The 20,317-nt window shown below is 41.1% G+C and overlaps 1 protein-coding gene across 4 annotated transcripts in view; it reads left to right on the top strand.

Annotated features, from left to right (window-relative positions):
- Positions 1-20,317, top strand: part of stard9 (StAR-related lipid transfer (START) domain containing 9) — a 438,377-nt gene that overhangs the window by 349,541 nt on the left and 68,519 nt on the right. For all 4 annotated transcript variants that reach the window (XM_073040494.1, XM_073040495.1, XM_073040497.1 and 1 more), the window contains 2 exons: positions 5,667-6,198; positions 9,364-19,611. In XM_073040494.1, coding sequence (XP_072896595.1) covers positions 5,667-6,198; positions 9,364-19,611 — 10,780 coding nt within the window. The remainder of the gene's footprint in view (positions 1-5,666; positions 6,199-9,363; positions 19,612-20,317) is intronic.

Here is a 20,317-nt window from a genome sequence, read left to right as displayed (position 1 = left end):
TCCTTGTGGGTAGAGTTAAGAAACTGCAAGGGTAAGAAGACCCTGATGGGAGTTATATACAGACCTCCAAACAGTAGTCAGGATATGGTAATAGCATGTCAAAAAGGCAGTGTTACAATAGTCATGGGGGATTCTGATATGCAGATAGATTGGGAAAAATCAGGTTGCTGTTGGATCCCAAGAGAAAGAATTTGTGTAATGCCTCAGAGATGGTTTTTTGGAGCAGTTTGTGGTTGAGCCTGCGAGAGAATCAGCAATTCTGAATTGGGTGCTGTGTAATGAACCAGGTATGATCAGGGAGCTTCTGGGAGCAATTCAGAAGACGCAGGATAGATATATTCCAAAGAAGAGTAATATTCTAAAGGCAGGATGACACAAATGTGGCTGACAAAGGAAGTCAAAGCCAACATAAAAGCAAAAGCATATAATTTAGCAAAATAAGTGGGAAGTTAGAGGATTGGGAACTTTTTTTAAAACCAACCGAAAGGCAACTGAAAAGCTATAAGGAGGGAAAAGATGAAATATGAAGCAAGCCAATAATATCAAAAATGATACCAAAAGTTTTTCAGATATATAAAGAGTGAAAAAAGAGGTGAGAGTAAGATATTGGACCGCTGGAAAATGACACCAGAGAGATAGTAATGAGGTCAAGGAAATGGTGGACGAACTGAATAAATACTTTGCACATCGGTTTTCACTGTGGAAGACACTAGTAGTGTACTGGAAGTTGAAGAATGTCAGGGGGCAGAAGTGCATGCAGTTGCTATTATGAGGGAGATGGTGCTTGGAAACTGAAAGATCTGAAGGTAGGTAATTCACCTGGTCCTAATGGAATACACCCCAGGGTTCTGAAAGAGATAGCCGATCTTTCAAGAATCGTTAGTTTCCAGCATGGTTCTGGGGGACTGAAAAATTGCAAATGTCACGCCACTCTTCAAGAATGGAGGGAGGCAGAAGAAAGGAAATTATAGACCAGTTAGTCTGACCTCAGTGGTTAGGAAGAATTTGGAGTCAATTGTTAAGGATGAGATTTCAGGGTTCTTGAAGACACATGACAAAATAGGCCATAGTTCCCTAAAGAAAAAATCTTGCTTGACAAATCTGTTGGATTTCTTTGAAGAAATAACAAGCAGGATAAACAAAGGAGAATTGGTGGCTGTTGTGTACTTGGATTTTCAGAAGGATTTTAACAAGATGCCACACATAAGGCTACGAAACAAGATAAAAGCCCAGGGTATTACAGGAAAGATACTAGCATGGATAGAGCATTAGTTGATTGGTAGGATGCAGAGTGGGAATAAAGGGATCCTTTTTGGATTGGCTGCTGGTAACCAGTGGTGTTCCACAGGGGTCTGTGTTGGGACAACAATCACTTTAAATTGTATGTCAATGATTTGGATGATGGAATTGATGGCTTTGTGGCTAAGTTTGCAAATGATATGAGATTGGTGGAGCAGCAGGTAGCATTGAGATAGAGATGCTACAGAGGGACTTAGACAGTTCAGGAGAATGGGCAAAGAGATGGCAGATGAAATAGTGTTGAAACATAGAAAATAGGTGCAGGAGTAGGCCATTTGGCCCTTCGAGCCTGCACCGCCATTCAGTATGATCATGGCTGATCATCCAACTCAGAACCCTGTACCTGCTTTCTCTCCATACCCCCTGATCCCTTTAGCCACAAGGGCCATATCTAACTCCCTCTTAAGTATAACCAATGAACTGGCCTCAACTGTTTCCTGTGGCAGAGAATTCCACAGATTCACCACTCTCTGTGTGAAGAAGTTTTTTTCCTCATCTCGGTCCTAAAAGGCTTCCCCTTTATCCTTAATCTGGACTTCCCCAACATCGGGAACAATCTTCCTGCATCTAGTCTGTCCAATCCCTTTAGAATTTTATACGTTTCAATAAGATCCCCCCTGAATCTTCTAAATTCTAGCGAGTATAAGCCTAGTCGATCAAGTCTTTCTTCATATGAAAGTCCTGTCATCCCATGAATCAATCTGGTGAACCTTCTTTGTACTCCCTCAATGGCAAGAATGTCTTTCCTCAGATTAGGGGACCAAAACTGCACACAATACTCCAGGTGTGGTCTCACCAAGGCCTTGTACAACTGCAGTAGAACCTCCCTGCTCCTGTACTCGAATCCTCTTGCCAGAAGAAGTATATGTTCATGCACTTTGGTGGAAGGAGTAAAAGTGGAAATTATTTTCTAAATGGGCATGAAACGATATGGGGAGAAGGTAGGAGAATGGAGTTGAGAGGGAAATGGATCAACCATGATCAAATCGCAGAGCAGACTCAATGGGCCAAATAACCGAATTCTGCTCCTTTGTCCTATGGATATGCCAAATCTCCTTAAACTCCAAATGAATTAGAGCTGCATTTTGATGATTGCATCACTGTGTTGGGCCCAGAATAGATCCTCCAAAATGTTGACACCATGAACTATTAAGGATGAGGTGATGGAGTACTTGGTGACACAGGACAAGATAGTACAAGGTTCAGCATGGTTTCCTTCAGGGAAAATCCTGCCTGACGAATCTGTTGGAATTCTTTAAGGAGATTACAAGTAGGATAGATAAAGGAAATGCAGTGGATATTGTATATTTGGATTTTCAGAAGGCCTTTGACAAGGTGCCACGCTTGAGGCTGCTTACCAAGTTAAGAGCCTATGGCATTACAAGAAGGTTACTGGCATGGTTAGAGCATTGGCTGATTGGTAGGAGGCAGCGAGTGGAAATAAAAGAATCCTTTTCTGGTTGGCTGTCAGTGACTAGTGGTGTTCCACAGGGATCGATGTTGGGACCACTTCTTTTTATGCTGTATATCAATGATTAAGATGATGAAATAGATGGCTTTGTTGCCAAGTTTGCAGATGATACAAAGATTGGTGGAGGGGCAGGTAGTGTTGAGGAAATGGGTAGGCTGCAGAAGCACTTAAACAGATTAGGAGAATGAGCAAGTAAGTGGCAAATGAAATACAATGTTGGAAAATGCATGGCCATTCACTTTGGTAGCAGAAGTAAATATGCGGATTACTTTCTAAACGGGAAGAAAATCCAAGAATCTGAGATGCAGAGGGACTTGGGAGTCCTTGTGCAGAGCACCCTGAAGGTTAACTTGCAGGTTGAGTCAGTGGTGAGGAAGGCAAAATGCCATGTTAGCATTCAAGAGGTCTAGAATACAAGAGCAAGGATGTGATGCTGAAGCTTTATAAAGCACTGGTGAGGCCTCACCTTGAGTACTGTAAACAGTTCTGTGCCCTTCATCTTAGAAAAGATGTGCTGGCTTTGGAGAGGGTCCAGAGAAGGTTCACAAGGATGATTCCAGGAATGAAAGGGTTATCATATGAGGAACGTTTGATGGCTCTGGGTCTGTACTTGCTGGTATTCAGAAGGATGAGGGGGAAATCTCTTTGAAACCTTTTGAATGTTGAAAGGCCTAGACAATATAGATAGGAAAGGATGTTTCCATTGGTGGGAGAGTCTAGGACAAGAGGACACAGCCTCAGGATACAGAATAGAGGAGCACTCTTTCAAAATAGAGACAGAAACATAGAAAATATCGAGAAACCTACAGCACAATACAGGCACTTCGGCCCACAAAGTTGTACCGAACATGTGCTTACTTTAGAAATTACCTCGGTATACCCTAGCCCTATTTTTCTAAGCTCCATGTGCCTATCCAGGAGTCTCTTAAAAGACCCTATTGTATCTGCTTCCACTACTGTTGCCAGCAGCCCATTCCACACACTCACCACTCTCTGCGTAAAAAAGCTTACCCCTGACATCTCCTCTGTGCCTACTTCCAAGCACTTTAAAACTGTGTCCTCTTGTGTTAGCCATTTCAGCCCTGGGAAAAAGCCTCTGACTATCCACGCGATCAATACCTCTCATCATCTTATACACCTCTATCAGGTCACCTCTCATCCTCTGTTGCTCCAAAGAGAAAAGACCAAGTTCACTCAATCTATTCTCATAAGACATGCTCCCCAACCCAAGCAACATCCTTGTAAATCTCCTCTGAACCCTTTCTATAGTGAGGTGACCAGAACTGAGCACAGAACTCCAAGTGGGGACATTACCTCTCGGCTCTTGAACCTCAATCCCACAGTTGATGAAGGCCAATACACCCTATGCCTCTTAACCACACAGTCAACCTGCGCAGATGCTGAGAAATTTCTTTAGGCAAAGGGTGATGAATTTGTGGAATTTGTTGCCATATGCAGCTGTGGAGGCCAACATGTTAGGTGTATTTAAGGGAGAGATTGACAGGTTCTTGCTGGGACATGCAAAGTTTTCAGGGAGAAGGCCCGGAACTGGAATTGAGAAAGGGAAAAAAAAAGGTATCTTCCATGATTGAATGGCAGAGCAGATTCAATAGGCCAGATGGCCTAATTCTGCTCCTATGTCTTGTGTTATGGTCTTATGAACTTGAAGCTACTCACCTGTTCTACAGTTGACCCTCAGTAAGGACTGATGCATGTTTTCCCAGCTTCCCCTTCCTGAAGTCCACAATTAATTCCTTAATATTACTACAGTTAAGTGTGTTGTTGTGACACGACTCAACCAGACAACTAAATTGTACCTTTCTCTTCCATGTCAGATTGTTGAAAGATTGCTTGAGTTTTGGCAGAGAAGGGGGTTGCAAGGATGTCAAATTACAAGAGAGAACATAAGACAACTCCGTTCGGAGGGAGGGAGCTTTTGGAATAGGATTATAGAAGGAGAAGTGTGACCAAAAGACCACAGTTTTGAGAGGCAAGGGTGCAGAAGTGAAGCTGTCCCAAGAGTCAGCTGCTCCCGCCTCAGATTTCCTGAACCCTGTTTATAAACTGTTAGATTTACAGTTAGGGTTCTAAATATTCTGGGCAACATGTTGAAGAAGTACCTTTGTCTTTTAGGCCATTCCACTTGAATGACACTCAACCTGTGTATATGATGTGCTGACACTTTGCAGTCTGACCTATTCATTGTGTTGTTCCCCCCACCTTCACCACCCAGAGCCTGATACGTGAAGGCCAAATCAGGAATAACTGAGACAGGAGGACTGTGTCAAAACCATTAACACTGGTTCCACCTGTCACCTGCCAGCCTCTGCCTCAACACTCACCCTCAGCTCTTTCTACTTGCTCTCTCCCCTTTACACTCTTCAGCCTGATGCAGAGTCACAAATCAAGTAGTTTGCCTTTTTTACGTCACTAACACTATTTCTGATAGATAGATAGATAGATAGATAGATACTTTATTCATCCCCATGGGGAAATTCAACTTTTTTTCCAATGTCCCATACACTTGTTGTAGCAAAACTACAACATACAATACTTAACTCAGTAAAAAATATGATATGCATCTAAATCACTATCTCAAAAAGCATTAATAATAGCTTTTAAAAAGTTCTTAAGTCCTGGCGGTTGAATTGTAAAGCCTAATGGCATTGGGGAGTATTGACCTCTTCATCCTGTCTGAGGAGCATCGCATCGATAGTAACCTGTCGCTGAAACTGCTTCTCTGTCTCTGGATGGTGCTATGTAGATAGATAGATAGATAGATAGATAGATGTCATCACAGATGTTGTTCAACTGAATCTATTTCAAACATTCTTTTAAATTTTCCCACAGTTCATTATCTTGCATTTGCCACATTAACAATTATACTTTTTTCCAGATGAGCAACATCTAGCAAATGAAGAAAAGCGCTTAGTTTGCCTGGAACAGCAGCGACAGGAGCTGGGAATACAGACGGACTCTGCATCGTTTACTGATTGTGGGGTTCAGATCTCCTCACAAGTGGAAGAGATTCCTTTTATTGAGCAGAACAGAAAACGATTGGTGCAACTGGAACTGCTGCAGAGACACACGTTGAGGAAAGTTGAACAAAATATCCACAAGAAAAGAATCAGGTATCAGCTGGAGAACATTGCTGAGAAGCACAAGCTTTTAGAAGCAAAGGCAAACTTGCAACACCTGGAGAGTGCAAGTTTAATCACCAGGAAGCAATGCAGGCGACCAATAGAGGGCAAAGCGAGCACCTTACAAACTGATGTGAATCTTAAACTGGCAAAATGGAAAAAATCATTCCCTGCAAGCTACTTGCCCTTGAGAAGACATTCATTATCTGTTCCCATTCTCACTAGGAGTCATTCGGACTCAAGTGACCTGGTATCAAACCTGTACCCACAGCATGTACCAGTTTATGGGTATGTTTTTGCAGTACCATCTGTAGTTTGCAGTTTGTGAGCAGTGAAATAATTAATTTGAATTACTGTTGATTATTGTTGTGCTTTGGAGCGAGCATTCATTCTTTTATTCAAAGCATGTTTAAAAATTGCAGGGTAGAATGGCATCTCAAAGGGATAGGCTGGTGAGTGGAATACCTTAATGTCTTAACAACTCATTCAGAAGGTTGTGGGTTTAGGACCAGGCCAAGAAACTTCAACATATAATCTAGGCTGGCACTTGATTCAAGTGCTGAGAGGATGATTGCAATCAGAGATACTTCAGATACTCCACCCATTTTGTCATGTGGTTGAGAACAAGCCTAGGGTACTATTATGATGAAGATCATGCTGTTTCACTCGCTCAGCGGTACATCTTGCACTCAGGTCCAGCTACACACATACCCCAATTCAGGTTCTGGCAGCTCTCTGGGGAAGGATGGCTTCTTTTGGCAGAATATGGTGAATGCATGCGGGCTTTTCCCTTCAGGTTGGGTGAGGCTGGAAATCAATGTCATAGGTTTAGGTTGAAAAGTGAAGTATTTAAGGGGAATCTTCACTCAAAGAGTGGTGTGAGTGTGGAACAAGCTGCCAGTGGAAATTGTAGATGCGGGTTCAACTGTAACATTTGAGAGAAGGTTGGATTGGTACATGGATGAGAGAGGTATGGAGGGCTCTGGTCCAAGTGCAGGCTGATTTGACTAGGTATAAGACTGGGTCAGCACAGACTAGATGGGCCAAATGGCCTGTTTCAGTGCTGAGGTATTCTATAACTCTATAATATTACAAGTTCAGGAGGAAATTTGGTTAGGTTAATGCTAAGAGAATGTGATCAAGCTAGCTGGCGGAGAATGAATTGTGCCCTCAAGGGCATTGGTCTTAATCGCCAAAACAGACCATGGTAAAGACACTTAAGACTGAGGAGAAGTTTAACTGTGCTACTTAAAGTTATGTTAGACCTGGACAGGGTGAACAGTAAGGATCTACTTCTATTACTAGATTAATCAATAATTTTACGGCATAGATCTCAGTTAATTGGTAAAACGATTAGAGGAGTGAAGGTCTGGAAATCACCCTGTAGTGTAGTTAGAAACTCCGTACAGAATTAGAATGAGGTCTTTGAACCCAGAAGTTGCCAGCTGAGAGCCTGGAAGAGCAAACAACCTAAATAGCATTTGGCTGGCATTGACATAGTGGGTTGAATAACCTCCCCTCTGAGTTTCTGAGGTTTTATGATCTATCTCTGTGGCCTGGTGATTTACATATCTGGGTATGTTGGAATCAACTGAACAAAGAACTATAAAGCACAGTTTACCGTTCTTTAAAGAGTGCTTTGGCACTTTGGCACACCATGTCTGCACCAACCACAATAGCAATCAAAACTAATCTGTATTCTTATACACGAGGAAATCTGCAGATGCTGGAAATTCAAGCAACACATACAAAATGCTGGTGGAACGCAGCAGATCAGGCAGCATCTATAGGAAGTACAGTCGACGTCTCAGCTCGAAACATCAACTGTACTTCTTCCTATAGATGCTGCCTGGCCTGCTGCATTCCACCAGCATTTTGTGTGTGTTGCCTGTTCCTGTTTCAGGGCCTTCTCCCTGAAAACTTATATTCCATTCCTGTTCATTTTTCAGACAATACCTCTTAAGTGCTGCTATTATATCAGCTTCTTTTGCCTTTCTTGGCAGCATGTTCCTCTCAGGTCTTCTGTCTATCTTTGATCTAGGGAAAACAGTCAGTTTCACCAGCTTCTCTTTAAAAGGAATACCCTTTAATCCAGACAGCATCCTAGTGAACCTCTTCTGCACTTCTCCAAATCTGCTCATCCTTTCAGTAGTGCAGTGACCAGAACTCACACGGTGCTCTAGATGTGGCTTAACCAAAGTTTTTTACAGCTGCAAATAACTTGCCAACTGTTATGCTCAGTGCCCTGACTGATCAAGGCAAATATGTTGTGCACCTTTTCACTCTTTGCATTTGTGTTTCCACTCTGAGAACTATAGACTTGCACCCCAAGATCCCTCTATTTATCAATGTTCCTATGTTTCCTGTTTTTTATGTGCATTGCACCTTACACTTGTCCAGATTACACACACAAAATGCTTGTGGAATGCAGCAGGTCAGGCAGCATCTATAGGGAGAAGCGCTGTCGACGTTTCGAGCTGAGACCCTTCATCAGGACTAACCTGTTAACCTGTTAGTCCTGACGAAGGATCTTGGCCCGAAATGTCGACAGCACTTATGCCTATAGATGCTGCAGGCATCTAACCTGCTGCGTTCCACCAGCATTGTGTGTGTGTGTTACTTGAATTTCCAGCATCTGCAGATTTCCTCATGTTTGGCTTGTCCAGATTAAACTGCATTTGCCTTTCTCTACCCAAATTTAGAAATAATCTGTATTCTGCTAAATAATTTGACAACCATCCTCACTATCCACAACTCTGCCAATTTTCATGTCATCTGCAAACTTACTAATCAGACTACGTTTGCATCCAGAGAATTGACTTACCTTACAAACAACAATGGTCCCAGCATTGAACCCTGCAGGACACAAGTACTCACAGACCTCCAGATAGAAAATCACCCCATTATCACGACCTACTGTCTTCTCTGATCAAGCCAGCTTTGATCAAGGATGCGTTGATAAATTGTCATCAGGTTACAAGGAATTATTTTAACATGGTTAAGTAGGATTGTAAGCTGTTGTACCAGCTTGTACACAGCAAGTTCCTCAAGCAGTAGTGGGATACGTGGGAACCTTGTATGAGGTATTAGGATGAAGATTGGCCAGGTCAGAGGAAATGAGAATTTATTTTACATCATACCAAGGCAGATGCATTTTCAGTTTGTTGTCTCAATTGAAAGAAGGCACCTCTTGTCCTGCAGAACACAATACTCTGAGGCTGCATTAGGCTGTATTTTATGTGAAACCAACAACTACCTCAGCAACGACATTGATCTCAACAAAAATTTGAAGTGGCAGTTCTGAGAAACTGCCATGATTAGGATCAAAATTGCTTAACACGCTATCAACATAAGCAAAGGAACAATTGGAAATTATGGGATTTTAAATTATTTTATAGATTTGAATTTCTAACAATTTCAAACACTTTTAATACTTCCCAATTATTTTTACAGTGATTTCCTAAAGAGAAAGAACTTGTCTACCTCAGCTCAAATGAACAAGACCCACCGCACAACACAGAAGTCTCTCTCAGTGGGATCTTTGTCCAAGATGGCATTCCCTGTTACAAGAACACAATCATTAAGAGGAAGAAGTGAAGAAGTTTCACCTTCTTGGGATCAATTACAAAAGAAACACAAAGGTGTAAAGCACAGGAATATCATAACTTTAAAGCAATCAACTGAAAATAATGAAGAGCAGCCAAAAATACTTGAACTAAGCAGTGTACAGCCTGAGGTCCAAACCAGTAACATCTCTAAGACTAGGGTACAAAAATCAGGTTTGATGGCATGCTTATTAGATAACCAAAGTATCACAGATAAGCAACTTGAGTTAACAGATGAGGATGTGAAGAAGGATCTATCATGGAACTGTACATTTGTGAGTACCAGTACCAATATCTGTAAAAGGACATCACCCAAACAATTGACCAGAACTAGAAGTTTTTGTAGAGTGAACCAGAGCGAGCATCTCAACAAGGAGTCTTCAATGGTCAACCTAGCTCATCTTTGGGAAAATGGGCCTTGTACTTACAAGTCAAGGAAGTGGAACAGTGATGAAATACTGAATGCCAGTATTACAGCAGTTTCTGATGATTATCTAGGGGGCTGGTTGGAAGAGGAGCAATTGTCAGATACTGATAGCTTGTATTCTGTGGACTCTCTGTCATCTGCATATGCAGATACTATAACAGAGCAGTTGCAGAAAGATGAACCTGAGGAACAACAGTCCAAACAACATGAGAATTGTAGTGAAAGTGATGACAGTGAAATGTCCCAGGATTCACTGGCAGAAAAGGATACTAACTCAGCTGATAGATTCCATGACATTCACTGTGCAAGGGCTCACTTACCTCACAATAAGACAACAAACAGAAGGAAAAGTATCTCTCTTGATAACCTAGCTGAACTGAATGAAACGAGTGTTCTTTGCAGAATGGATTCACCTGGGTTAACAGCTTCTGATGAAATGCCAGCAGAAGTGTACTGGAATGTACCTTGGAGTGAAGTTGATGGAAAGAAAACCTACCAGAATTCAAAAGAGCTAATTGAAGAAAAGGAGTTTGTCGGGGCTCTGACATTAAAAGAACAGTGTTTTAATGTGGTTGGTAACACAGAATTGAAGGATATCAACTGTGAAAAGAATATACTTTCAAAAAATTTGAAGACTAATAAAAATTACATGGATTTCCCAATCTTTACAGATGCTCAGTCATTTTTTGAGTCTAGTTCCAAGAGCAAAATGGAGAGAGTTTCATCTGATAATACTTCAGTTGTAGCAATCTCATCAGGGGACACTGATTGTTATGAAAACGTAGGGACTGAACTAATGAAAGCAGCAGAAGCAAGTTGGATCAGCTCCGTGTTTAATTTTGATCAGTTACAGCCTCGTGTAATGCATAATTTTAATCAGGTAACTGAACGTGCCATTTATAAAGAGTGCCATGTGTCACAGAATGCAAACAATCAAGGCGTGTTAGATAGGGAAGAGGATTCAGCACAAATACAGGAAATTTCCCTCAGTCCATTTGCAACTGGTGGAGTCACTATGCAAAGTTCTCAATGTATTGATCATAACATGGTTTGTGTTACTGGAGTGCTTTCCACTGCAGAAATGAAAGTCAAGCATTCATTGACAAATATTTCACCACTAATATCCAATGTATCAGGCAACATATATTCTGCACAACAGTCTTATTCACAAACTGAATCTGAAGATCTTATACTCTCTTCCACATCCAACACTTTGAAGCTTGAAACTTTTAGTACAGATGCTGTTATTGACATGAAGGATGCTGATTCAGAAATAGAGGTATCAGGGCAACAATGTAAGGGTACAGAACCAGCAAGAAACTGTAGCCAATCCCAACACAATCAACTGAGTAACAGTGATTATCGCAGAAATGATGGTGTGCGTGTCAATGTCTCAGTAGAGAATGCAGCCAAGCTCAATTTCTCATCTACCTTTGAGAACTCTACCACTTCTGGCAGAGAACAATTTATTTCACAAAGAGAATTGTTATTTTGTTGTAGGCAATCTCACAATAAGGTTGAATCCCGAATATTTTCTAACTCTTCATGTTGTACCCCTGTTAGTAATTCCAGTAACCTAACTACATTAGTTGCAAAACCATTGTCACAGCTAATGGAATGCAAGGCGTTGGAAATATCTACTGAAGATGCAGAAAAAGGCCCAGACACCCTCTCTTTTACTGAAGAAAATAATGATTTAGATAGTAATGTATATGTAGAGAAAATTATTCTGGCACCTTTAGTGCAAAATAAGACCAAATCTGACTTGGAGAGTGCATTGCAAGACGCAGATTGTGATGTTGCCCAGCCAATGTCAATGAATAATGGAATTAGTCAACCAGAAAGATCTTCTTTAGTGCATGGAGGAAACAGAGAACCTCCAAAACATTTTGTAAAGTGGCAGCATTCAGTTACAAGTTGTGCTGAAAGTGAAGACAGAAATGATGATCGATTTACCAGTTTCATAAAGAAGCAACAGTCTGCTCAGACAAACCTATCAAGGAATGAGAATAAATATACTTTGAAAGAAACTCCCATTAACAGTCAAGTGGATTTTGAAGCCAAGATCAATGAGCCCATCATCCTTGATGGGTGTTTATGCATGAAGGATAATGTTGGTTTTTCTGAAGGCATCCAGTTGAGAACCAGTGATCCACAAGTTCAAAGTATAATGTCTGACACTTTATCGTATGAAAGGGGAGAATTTCCACTGAAAGACAAAAGCCTTGAAAAACTGGTAAGTGCTAGTGCAAACAATCCCAATCGTGAAGACAGTTTGAACTATGAAAACACCCTGTTTTTAAGTGGCACACAGGACCAGAAATGCAGCATACTTGCAGAGGAAACCAGTGTATTAAGCTTGCCTGTTTCTGGACAAAATGTTCCCATGTCTATTAGTGAGCAACCTACAGGAAGTGCAGCTGGAATTTGGAATCGATTTCATCAGGATTCCAATATTGTAGCAAATTCAGACAAACTTTCAAACAATGTAAACTTTTCTACTGCATCTGTTTTAAGGCATCACCTTTCGCAATGTCTTATCAAAATGACAGAACAGATTAACAAGCAGGCTGATAGTGGTTCAGAAATATTACTGGGTTCCAACACACATAGTAGTGAAGAGAGTGGGGTGCATGAACTGGAAATAAGCATTCCACAGGACACCAGACTTGGATTCAGGACTGAAATTGACAGATGTACACTTGATAAAGAAGGAGGTTTTATCCAAAATAATATTGGCACTGAGTTAAGAGTCAAAATTATTGAAGGTAGCAATACAAGGGCAGTAGAGTTCACAGGTGATAATATATCTACTCTTGCTTCTACATGTTGTTTTGAAGACTGTCCCGCAGTTTCTGTTAGTAAGGGTAAAAATAGTCAGTCAAAATTTAAAAATAACATAATAAATAATGCATTTAAAGGAGACTTACCTAAAACTGATTCTAGTCTTTCTGTAGATTTGACAGAAAGATCAGTAACAATGGGGAATGCTGGATTTTATAAGGAATCCAAAGAATGTGATGTGGGCATTGAAGAGCAAATGGATGATTTAACATCTCAAAATGTTTCTTCAAGAACTGCTCATGAAACAGGAGCAACACTTTCAGATGTTGAATGTGATCAGAAAGAAATCACTTGTGTGGAATTAACTCATAGGGACAACATAGCGGGTGACTGTCCACAACAGTACAAATCTAATGTGAATAATGGAGTTGTACAGGTTGTCAACAGCTCTGGGGCAACTCATTTTCAAAGGACATCTGTGCAGAATGGAAGATTCAGTGTAGCACAAACAGATGCACATGCTGGAACAAGCACTGATTTAGCAGACAGCTCAGAAACATGTGCCCTTTCTGATGTACAGGAAATCAGAACCACGTGTGGCACCAGAATTGGAAATGAACAGAATGAAATAATTACCACCCAACATGTGATCGCTGAGAAGTTGAGTAATGATGAAGCAAAAGTATTTGAAAAGGGTACAGAAATAGAAGGCCAAGGGATATCTGAGAACTTAAACTTGTCCAAATATTGTGCAGAGCAAACTTGTACCAAAAGTTTTATTATAGAAAATGATTGCACATTTAGAGGGAGATATCTGTCATCCATTTGTACATGTACTAAGACTAGTGGTGGAGCAGGTGCATCAAGGATACCTTTACAGGATGAGATAATTGGTACAGATCATGAGGCAGGAGAAGCCAAGCAAGAAAATTCAGCAGTAGCTCAGAATTTCCTAATAGAAATTCCTAACTCTGTTAAATCAGTAGACTATGAAAATATCTCTAACAATGAAGAACAGAAGGTATCCCCAGAGGAATTACAGTTGATAAAGAAATCAAACCCTGCGACATTTCAAGAAGTGGAAATATTTAAATCATTTCTGTGTCAGGAGAGCACGGATCAGTGTGAAGCTTGTCTGACCACAGCACGGTGCAATGTTGCTCTACACTCATTAAGAGGTCACAAACATTCACAAGTGGGAAGACTAGAGAACTCTGGGATCATGGATTCAAGAGCAAACCCGGGTTCTCCAAGTGATGGCGTAACAGCTGCTTCTTCTACTGAATGTGATGTAAGCAATGCAACCTCCATTCATTGTCTTGTTCCAGTTGAATATTCTCCTTTGAGAGAGAAACAGCACCATAGATTGGCAACAGAAAGTCTTCATCCAGAGTTCGCTGAAAGCAGAGCAATAACTGATGGTTATATGTGTTTCAAGGATATTGTTTTACTGCAACACAGGGACAAAAGTCCAGCATTGTCAGCAGGAAGTCCCCATGATACTGCTCCTTTGGAGCCAAATAAAGATACAATTGAAAGGGAGGTCGCAAATATTGGTGTAGAAGCCCCTGCGTCTTGTTTTGTCCTTAAAGCTGGTCCGGAGTTGAACGAAGGAGATGGCGGAATTAATCAACCCATCAGCAGCACGGAAGTATATTCTACACATCCAGGTTCTAACAGTGAACTTCCAAATCAGGATATAGTATTAAAAGAGGTTATAGGTAGACATGTAATTTGGTGCCACCTCGATGGAACAGCTGAGTTCAAACAATGTGAATTTCAGGATGATCAACAAATTGTTGACTTACGTCTGAGCACGCTTGGTCCTCAATATTTGAAGACTGGAATTGAGACAATTGTTCATGTAAAGCAGAAGTACCCGGCAAGTAAAACAGTTTCTTCAGGTGAAAATATTGCGAATATGGATATTGCAGATGCCACAGAATCTCTCAATATTTGTAAAGGACCAACATGTTTACTGTATCAGAATGCAGGTATTTTAGCCACTGGCTTAAGTGTTAATCCTTCTTCACAGACTTTCCAAGATGCTCTGAAAACTGATAACATTGTTGTCTGCAATTACGTACCAACCACAAGCACCTTAGCATCCCAGAGTAAAGTGTTTCAAAATCAAACTGTATTTCAAGGAAGCTCTGTACAAGATGTGGGTGGAAGTCACCTGGCTGAAACACCTCAAACAGTTCCAGATACATTTGCTGATCAGCCTGATGTACAGGATGTGAGCAGTTGTGTATCATCCGGAACAGACTTACTGAAACAAGAAGAAAAGCAGAGCCAAATTGCAATTGTTCATACAGCAACAATTCAAACCGCCTTGGTAGAAGATGACACTAAAACCACCATTGTACCTGGATCGGCTGGATTAAGCTCCTTTGAAAGTAAGTTGTGTGCTGAGGAGCTAAAGATTACCGCAGTAACAAAGAACCAAGTGCCCATTCAACAGGGGCTTGAGCAAGTTGTCCACATGCAAAGAAATGGATCCCCAGCATCTAATCTGAAAAAGACAGAAACTAAATGTCATAATGTTCAACTTTCAAACAGTGACTCAGTAAATACATTAATTCCACAGAGCTTCATTAAATCACCTGGTCACCATAAACAGGCAGAATTACATAGCAGGAGAGAAGAGGATTACTCTATCTGTTTTAATGATAGAAACCCTGTTGGGTTAGAACTGACTGGGAATTCTTCAAACTTGTTTGTCATGCCGGAACAACAAACTGCTGTCCAGTTTGTTAATCATGGAGAAGAGTTTGTGACGTTTGAATTCATGGCTCTTCCTAAAGCTGTCAAGTGCGATATGAACTACAATGAAAATGACATTTTTGACTCAGCAGAAGATTTAATCAAGAAGGAAAAAAGTGGCATTGAAGATTGTGAAGAAACACAAGCACTGCTGAAGGGAGACCTGATTGATTTTAAGCAGATGTCTTCTGATGTAGATTGCCATAATAACAATCAAAGAATCTTAATTGACATAAAGAAGGAAATCAGGTCACAGTTCCCTCCCAAGATACAAAAGGACAGATGTATAGGGTTGTCACCCTCAGCTCAGGAGATCCTTGAGCAAGAAAAACCTAGACTGTTACAACAGACACAGAATCCTACAATTCCACAATGTGAATTTAGAAATGAATCCAGTTTGCTGCAAAAGGATTGGAATAATACCAGAATTATCCTTGAAGCCACTGAAACACACAAACATATGCCTTCTCATATTAGTGATCTGCAAGTCACCCAGACAGATAACGGTCAGTGGAATATTGATGTGGATGAACCAAATGCACATTCGCTCCTAGAGTGCAAACAGATTGGGGAGTTAGATTCTCCATTTTGTGAGAGTGCAGAAATGAATGGAACTTGTTATTTCTCAAATCCCTATCCATTTTCAGGTTCTTGTCACAGTGATTGGTCTTCAGTAAATCAAGTTAATGAGCAAAATATTGAAGGAATTGAGTCTTCTGGTTCAGAGTTTTTAGATGGATCAGATGACAGATGTGCCACAAAAATGATGAATGGGCCAAAGAAGAAATCACAAAGAAGACTTAAAAGAATAAAACCAAATACAGATGAAATTAAGGGTTCATCAAGTTCAAGTGAGGAAATTGACATTGAATTCCTTTCACTTAACAAGCTTAGAAGCAGACAGTGCAGAAGAGGTATCAACAGATCAGACTTGAATGTTTGCAAATGCAAAGATACAGTGAGCACCAGCAGTATTGATTTCGAAAGTTGTGCATTAAACTTGGAAGTGGAGAGCAAGGCATCACCACTGAGGTTAGTGCCATCAGTTCTTCAAGAGGCTTCACCCAGTGTTAATCTCATGATGGAAGGCTCTAGTGCACACTGCCTTGACCCATTACTGATTGATAAATCTTCAGAAGGATTAACTCAATTTGAAGAAGGAATTGTGTATCAAACGAAGCATGAAACAGAGGATGTGGAGAGAAAACATCAATCCAAACAATGTTTTCGGCATAACATTCTTAAAGAGAGTGCTTCAGAAAGTGCAGATTTGCATGTGGCTACTTGCACTCAAACTGTCCATTCCCCAATCACTTTATCTAGTAATCAAGGCCAAGGAAATCAGTCAGACAAACAACAATGTGAAAAGGGCACCTCACTGACAATTGATAACAATCTGAGCAACTCGGTTGAGACAAAACTCAAAGCCCAAGAATTTTCCGTAGAACTGACCTTCAGTGAAGAGAAAGATCCAGTGCACTTTGCTTGCAGTGATGTTGATCCATACATCCATGAACAGTGCAAAGCCAGGTGGAAACGGTGTAGACTGGGAAATGCAGGTACTGTGCATGAGGTTCATACAGCAGTAAGCAGTCTCAGTAACGTAATGAAGTGTTTCACTGACAGCAATGGATCGAATGATCACAATCACAGCAATTCACATTCTTATGCCAATGTAAGAACTACATCTAGCACATTACTTCCAAATGACTCCCAAGAGGCTAGCTTGGCAGCCATGTACCCTGGAAATGATAACCTTGGTGGAGATAACTGTGTAATGTCATGTGATCCAACAATGGCACCTTCATTCATCCAACCATCTCAGTTCCCAACTTCTGCTTCTGAGTTGGAAAATATAAACTATCAAGTTGATGAGATCATGCTCCTTTACCCAAGAGATTTGGGATCTTCTGTAGAGATGATGTCTGACAAGTCTGTAAAATTCTCCTTCAATGAAGAAACACAGACATCAGGTAGAATGAGACATCAGGAGCAACTGACACCCCAAAAGAGCTACGTCCAAACTCCAGCACAGATAAATGCAGGTCAGAACCTCCAACCAGACATGACCAAGCTTCTCCATAGCAGCACACAGCTGTTGGGAAATATCAGTAACAATGAGGACTATTCAGATCCAACGCCATCACCTACCAACCAGAGCGCTGGCAAAATGAGGACATTCGGCAAGGTGGATGGTCATACGCAGTCAGCAGCTGATGTGGCCACTCAGACAGACGCAATACCTCAGGTTATAGAGAAATACAGTCCGGAAATCCAAAATAAGGAAGTGCAAAGGCCCCAAGAAGTGAATGTCATTGTAAAAATAATTGGTTCAGAAGTTAATGTAAACCAAGACCACAACAACATTATGTTAACATTACAGGAACCAAAGCAGAACCACAGTGTGTCAGATCTTAATGTTCACAGAGCAGTTTTGAGCCATTCGGGTTGTTCTTTCCCCTCTGACAATGTAAATTCATCTTTTAGGACTTCTCCTGTCTTGCTACCTGCTCAGAAACTGATAACAAGCTCTTCACAAACTTCTTCATCCAGTCCAAGTTTGTCACCAGTTACAATACCTTCACAGATATCAATGAACAGTAACCAAACACAGAGCACAAGCTTTGGAACTTTGAAAACTCTGATGTGCTTTCCAAAGGTGGAAACAAATGATCCCAAACTCTCTGTGGACAGAGAAGTGAAACAGTTTGCCCAAGATCTTGAAGCTACAGTTTCTTCTAATAAAAATACAGCTGTTCTCGTGGACCGAGCATCATCCCCTATTAAAACACTGGAAGTTGGGCAGGGGGACCACCGATCCCACTGCAACTCCTTTCTCTGTCTTCAGGGTGAGGAAATTTGTGCAGTGCAACAAACTGACTGTTGGCAGAGAAAGGCACAACTAGCTTCTTGGTATGGTTCTAATGAAAATGGGCAAAGTAAGATTTATTTCACACAGGTCAAACCTGAAGCTGAACAGATATTGGAAACAAATGGTGAAGGACTTTTGGTTTATTTAAATGAGCAGAGTAAAGTTACTTCACAAGGTTTGCCAATGTCAGTTAAACTAGAGTGCAAAACAGATCTTCAGAGAGATGTTCATACTGAAGGGTCTTCTGTGAGCTCAGGAACAACAGAATCTTGCAAAGACCATCATGTGAAGGTATCAACTGTGAACAAGTCCAGTTGGCAGTGTGGAAAAGAACTGACAGGCCATATTGTTAAAGAGTCATTACCTTGTAACAAGGGAATTGAACCGTACTTGACATTTCAGAAGGTGCAGAGGCTCTGTACTTCAAACCCAGATGGAAGAGAGCAGATGAATGCTTTCAGTTTTCAGCCATCTTGCTGGAAAAACCCACTGGTTTCCTTTCCTCTTGCTCAGATAAATGATACGGAGTGGCCATCTAGAAGGGAATTTCCTGCATCTTGCAGTGCATCTTCCTTTCAGCACAATCCTTTTTCCAAAGATGGGGTAGACTTAAAGACAAGAAAGTTCAGTGCGTTAAACAATCAAACAATACACCGAAGTGACTCGATGAATCAATGGAGTTCTGAGGCTGGGACATACATAATGAGTGAAATGACAAACAACTGTGTTGCTGAAGATACCCAGTCCTCTGTTTCAAGTGAATGCAATACAGATTTACTGCTGAATGAGTATTCCTCCATAACTGGTTGCAACAGTTCACAAACGTCATGTTCTAGAGTACAGAGGGCAAGCTGTAGTGGTCCAGAGGACTTGCCATTGCACAACAAGTTCTACAACTGGTCTGGGGTCAATTACAGACCTCCCTCAACAGGAAATGTAATGAGCACTGCCACCAGTTCAGACAAACAGTCAGAGCAAAAGCAAGCCAATATTGGCATTGCAGAAACAATGGGCCCCACACCAGAAGACTGCAAGGAAAGGTGGAAGGAAATTAAAAGCTTGCGCCAAGAACGCACTCAAATCTTGTCAGGATTAAACCTAGAATTAAACCAGCACCAGCTGACGGTGGAGCTCGCTGAAGCAAAGCTGAACTATGGCCTTGGGGAGACAGATGCTTTGTTACGAATACTCCAGAGTGGAGCAGCAGATGGCCAGAATGTTTGCATAAGGCAGCAACTTTATGAGAGGTAAGTGAAAGAAGCGGTTCAAATTGAATAAGTAGTGGAGTGATTTAGAAACTGACTCCAATGTCACTTACAGCCAAAGAATCAGGGATAACCTGCTGACCACCTTATTACATAAAGAATACAGCAGTACAGCACAGGAATAGGCCCTTCGCCCTCAACATTGTGCCAAACCAGCTAAAAATCAAATCAAAAACACCCCAAAAGCAAATTCTTCCTGCCTACACAAAGTTCATATCCCCCTCATATCTTCCTACCTAAATGTTTATTAAGAACCTCTAATGTATTTGCCTCTATGACGACACCAGGCAGTGCATTCAGAACATCCACCACTCTCTGACTAAAATACTTACCCCTCACATCCCCTTTGAACCTACTCCGTCTCACCTTCAATGCATGTTCTCTAGTATCAGACATTCCTACCATGGGAACAAAAAACTCCCTGTCTACTCAATCTCTGCCTCTCATAATCTTATAAACTTCTATCCAATCTCCCCTCAGCCTCCACTGCTCCAGAGAAAACAACCCAAGTTTATCCAGCCTCTCATGATGGCACATACCCTCTCAACCAGGCAGCATCCTGGTAAATCTCTCTGCATCCTCTCCAAAGCTTCAACATCCTTCCTATAGTGGGTGACCAGAACTGTATGCAGTTCTCCAGATGTGGCCTAACCAAAGTTCTACAAAGTTACAACATAACTTCTTAAAT

The sequence above is a fragment of the Hemitrygon akajei genome, chromosome 3, assembly GCF_048418815.1.
Source record: "Hemitrygon akajei chromosome 3, sHemAka1.3, whole genome shotgun sequence".
Classification (NCBI taxonomy): domain Eukaryota; kingdom Metazoa; phylum Chordata; class Chondrichthyes; order Myliobatiformes; family Dasyatidae; genus Hemitrygon; species Hemitrygon akajei.
The sequence above is the reverse complement of the archived record's forward strand: the minus strand, read 5'-3'. Positions and strand labels throughout refer to the sequence as shown.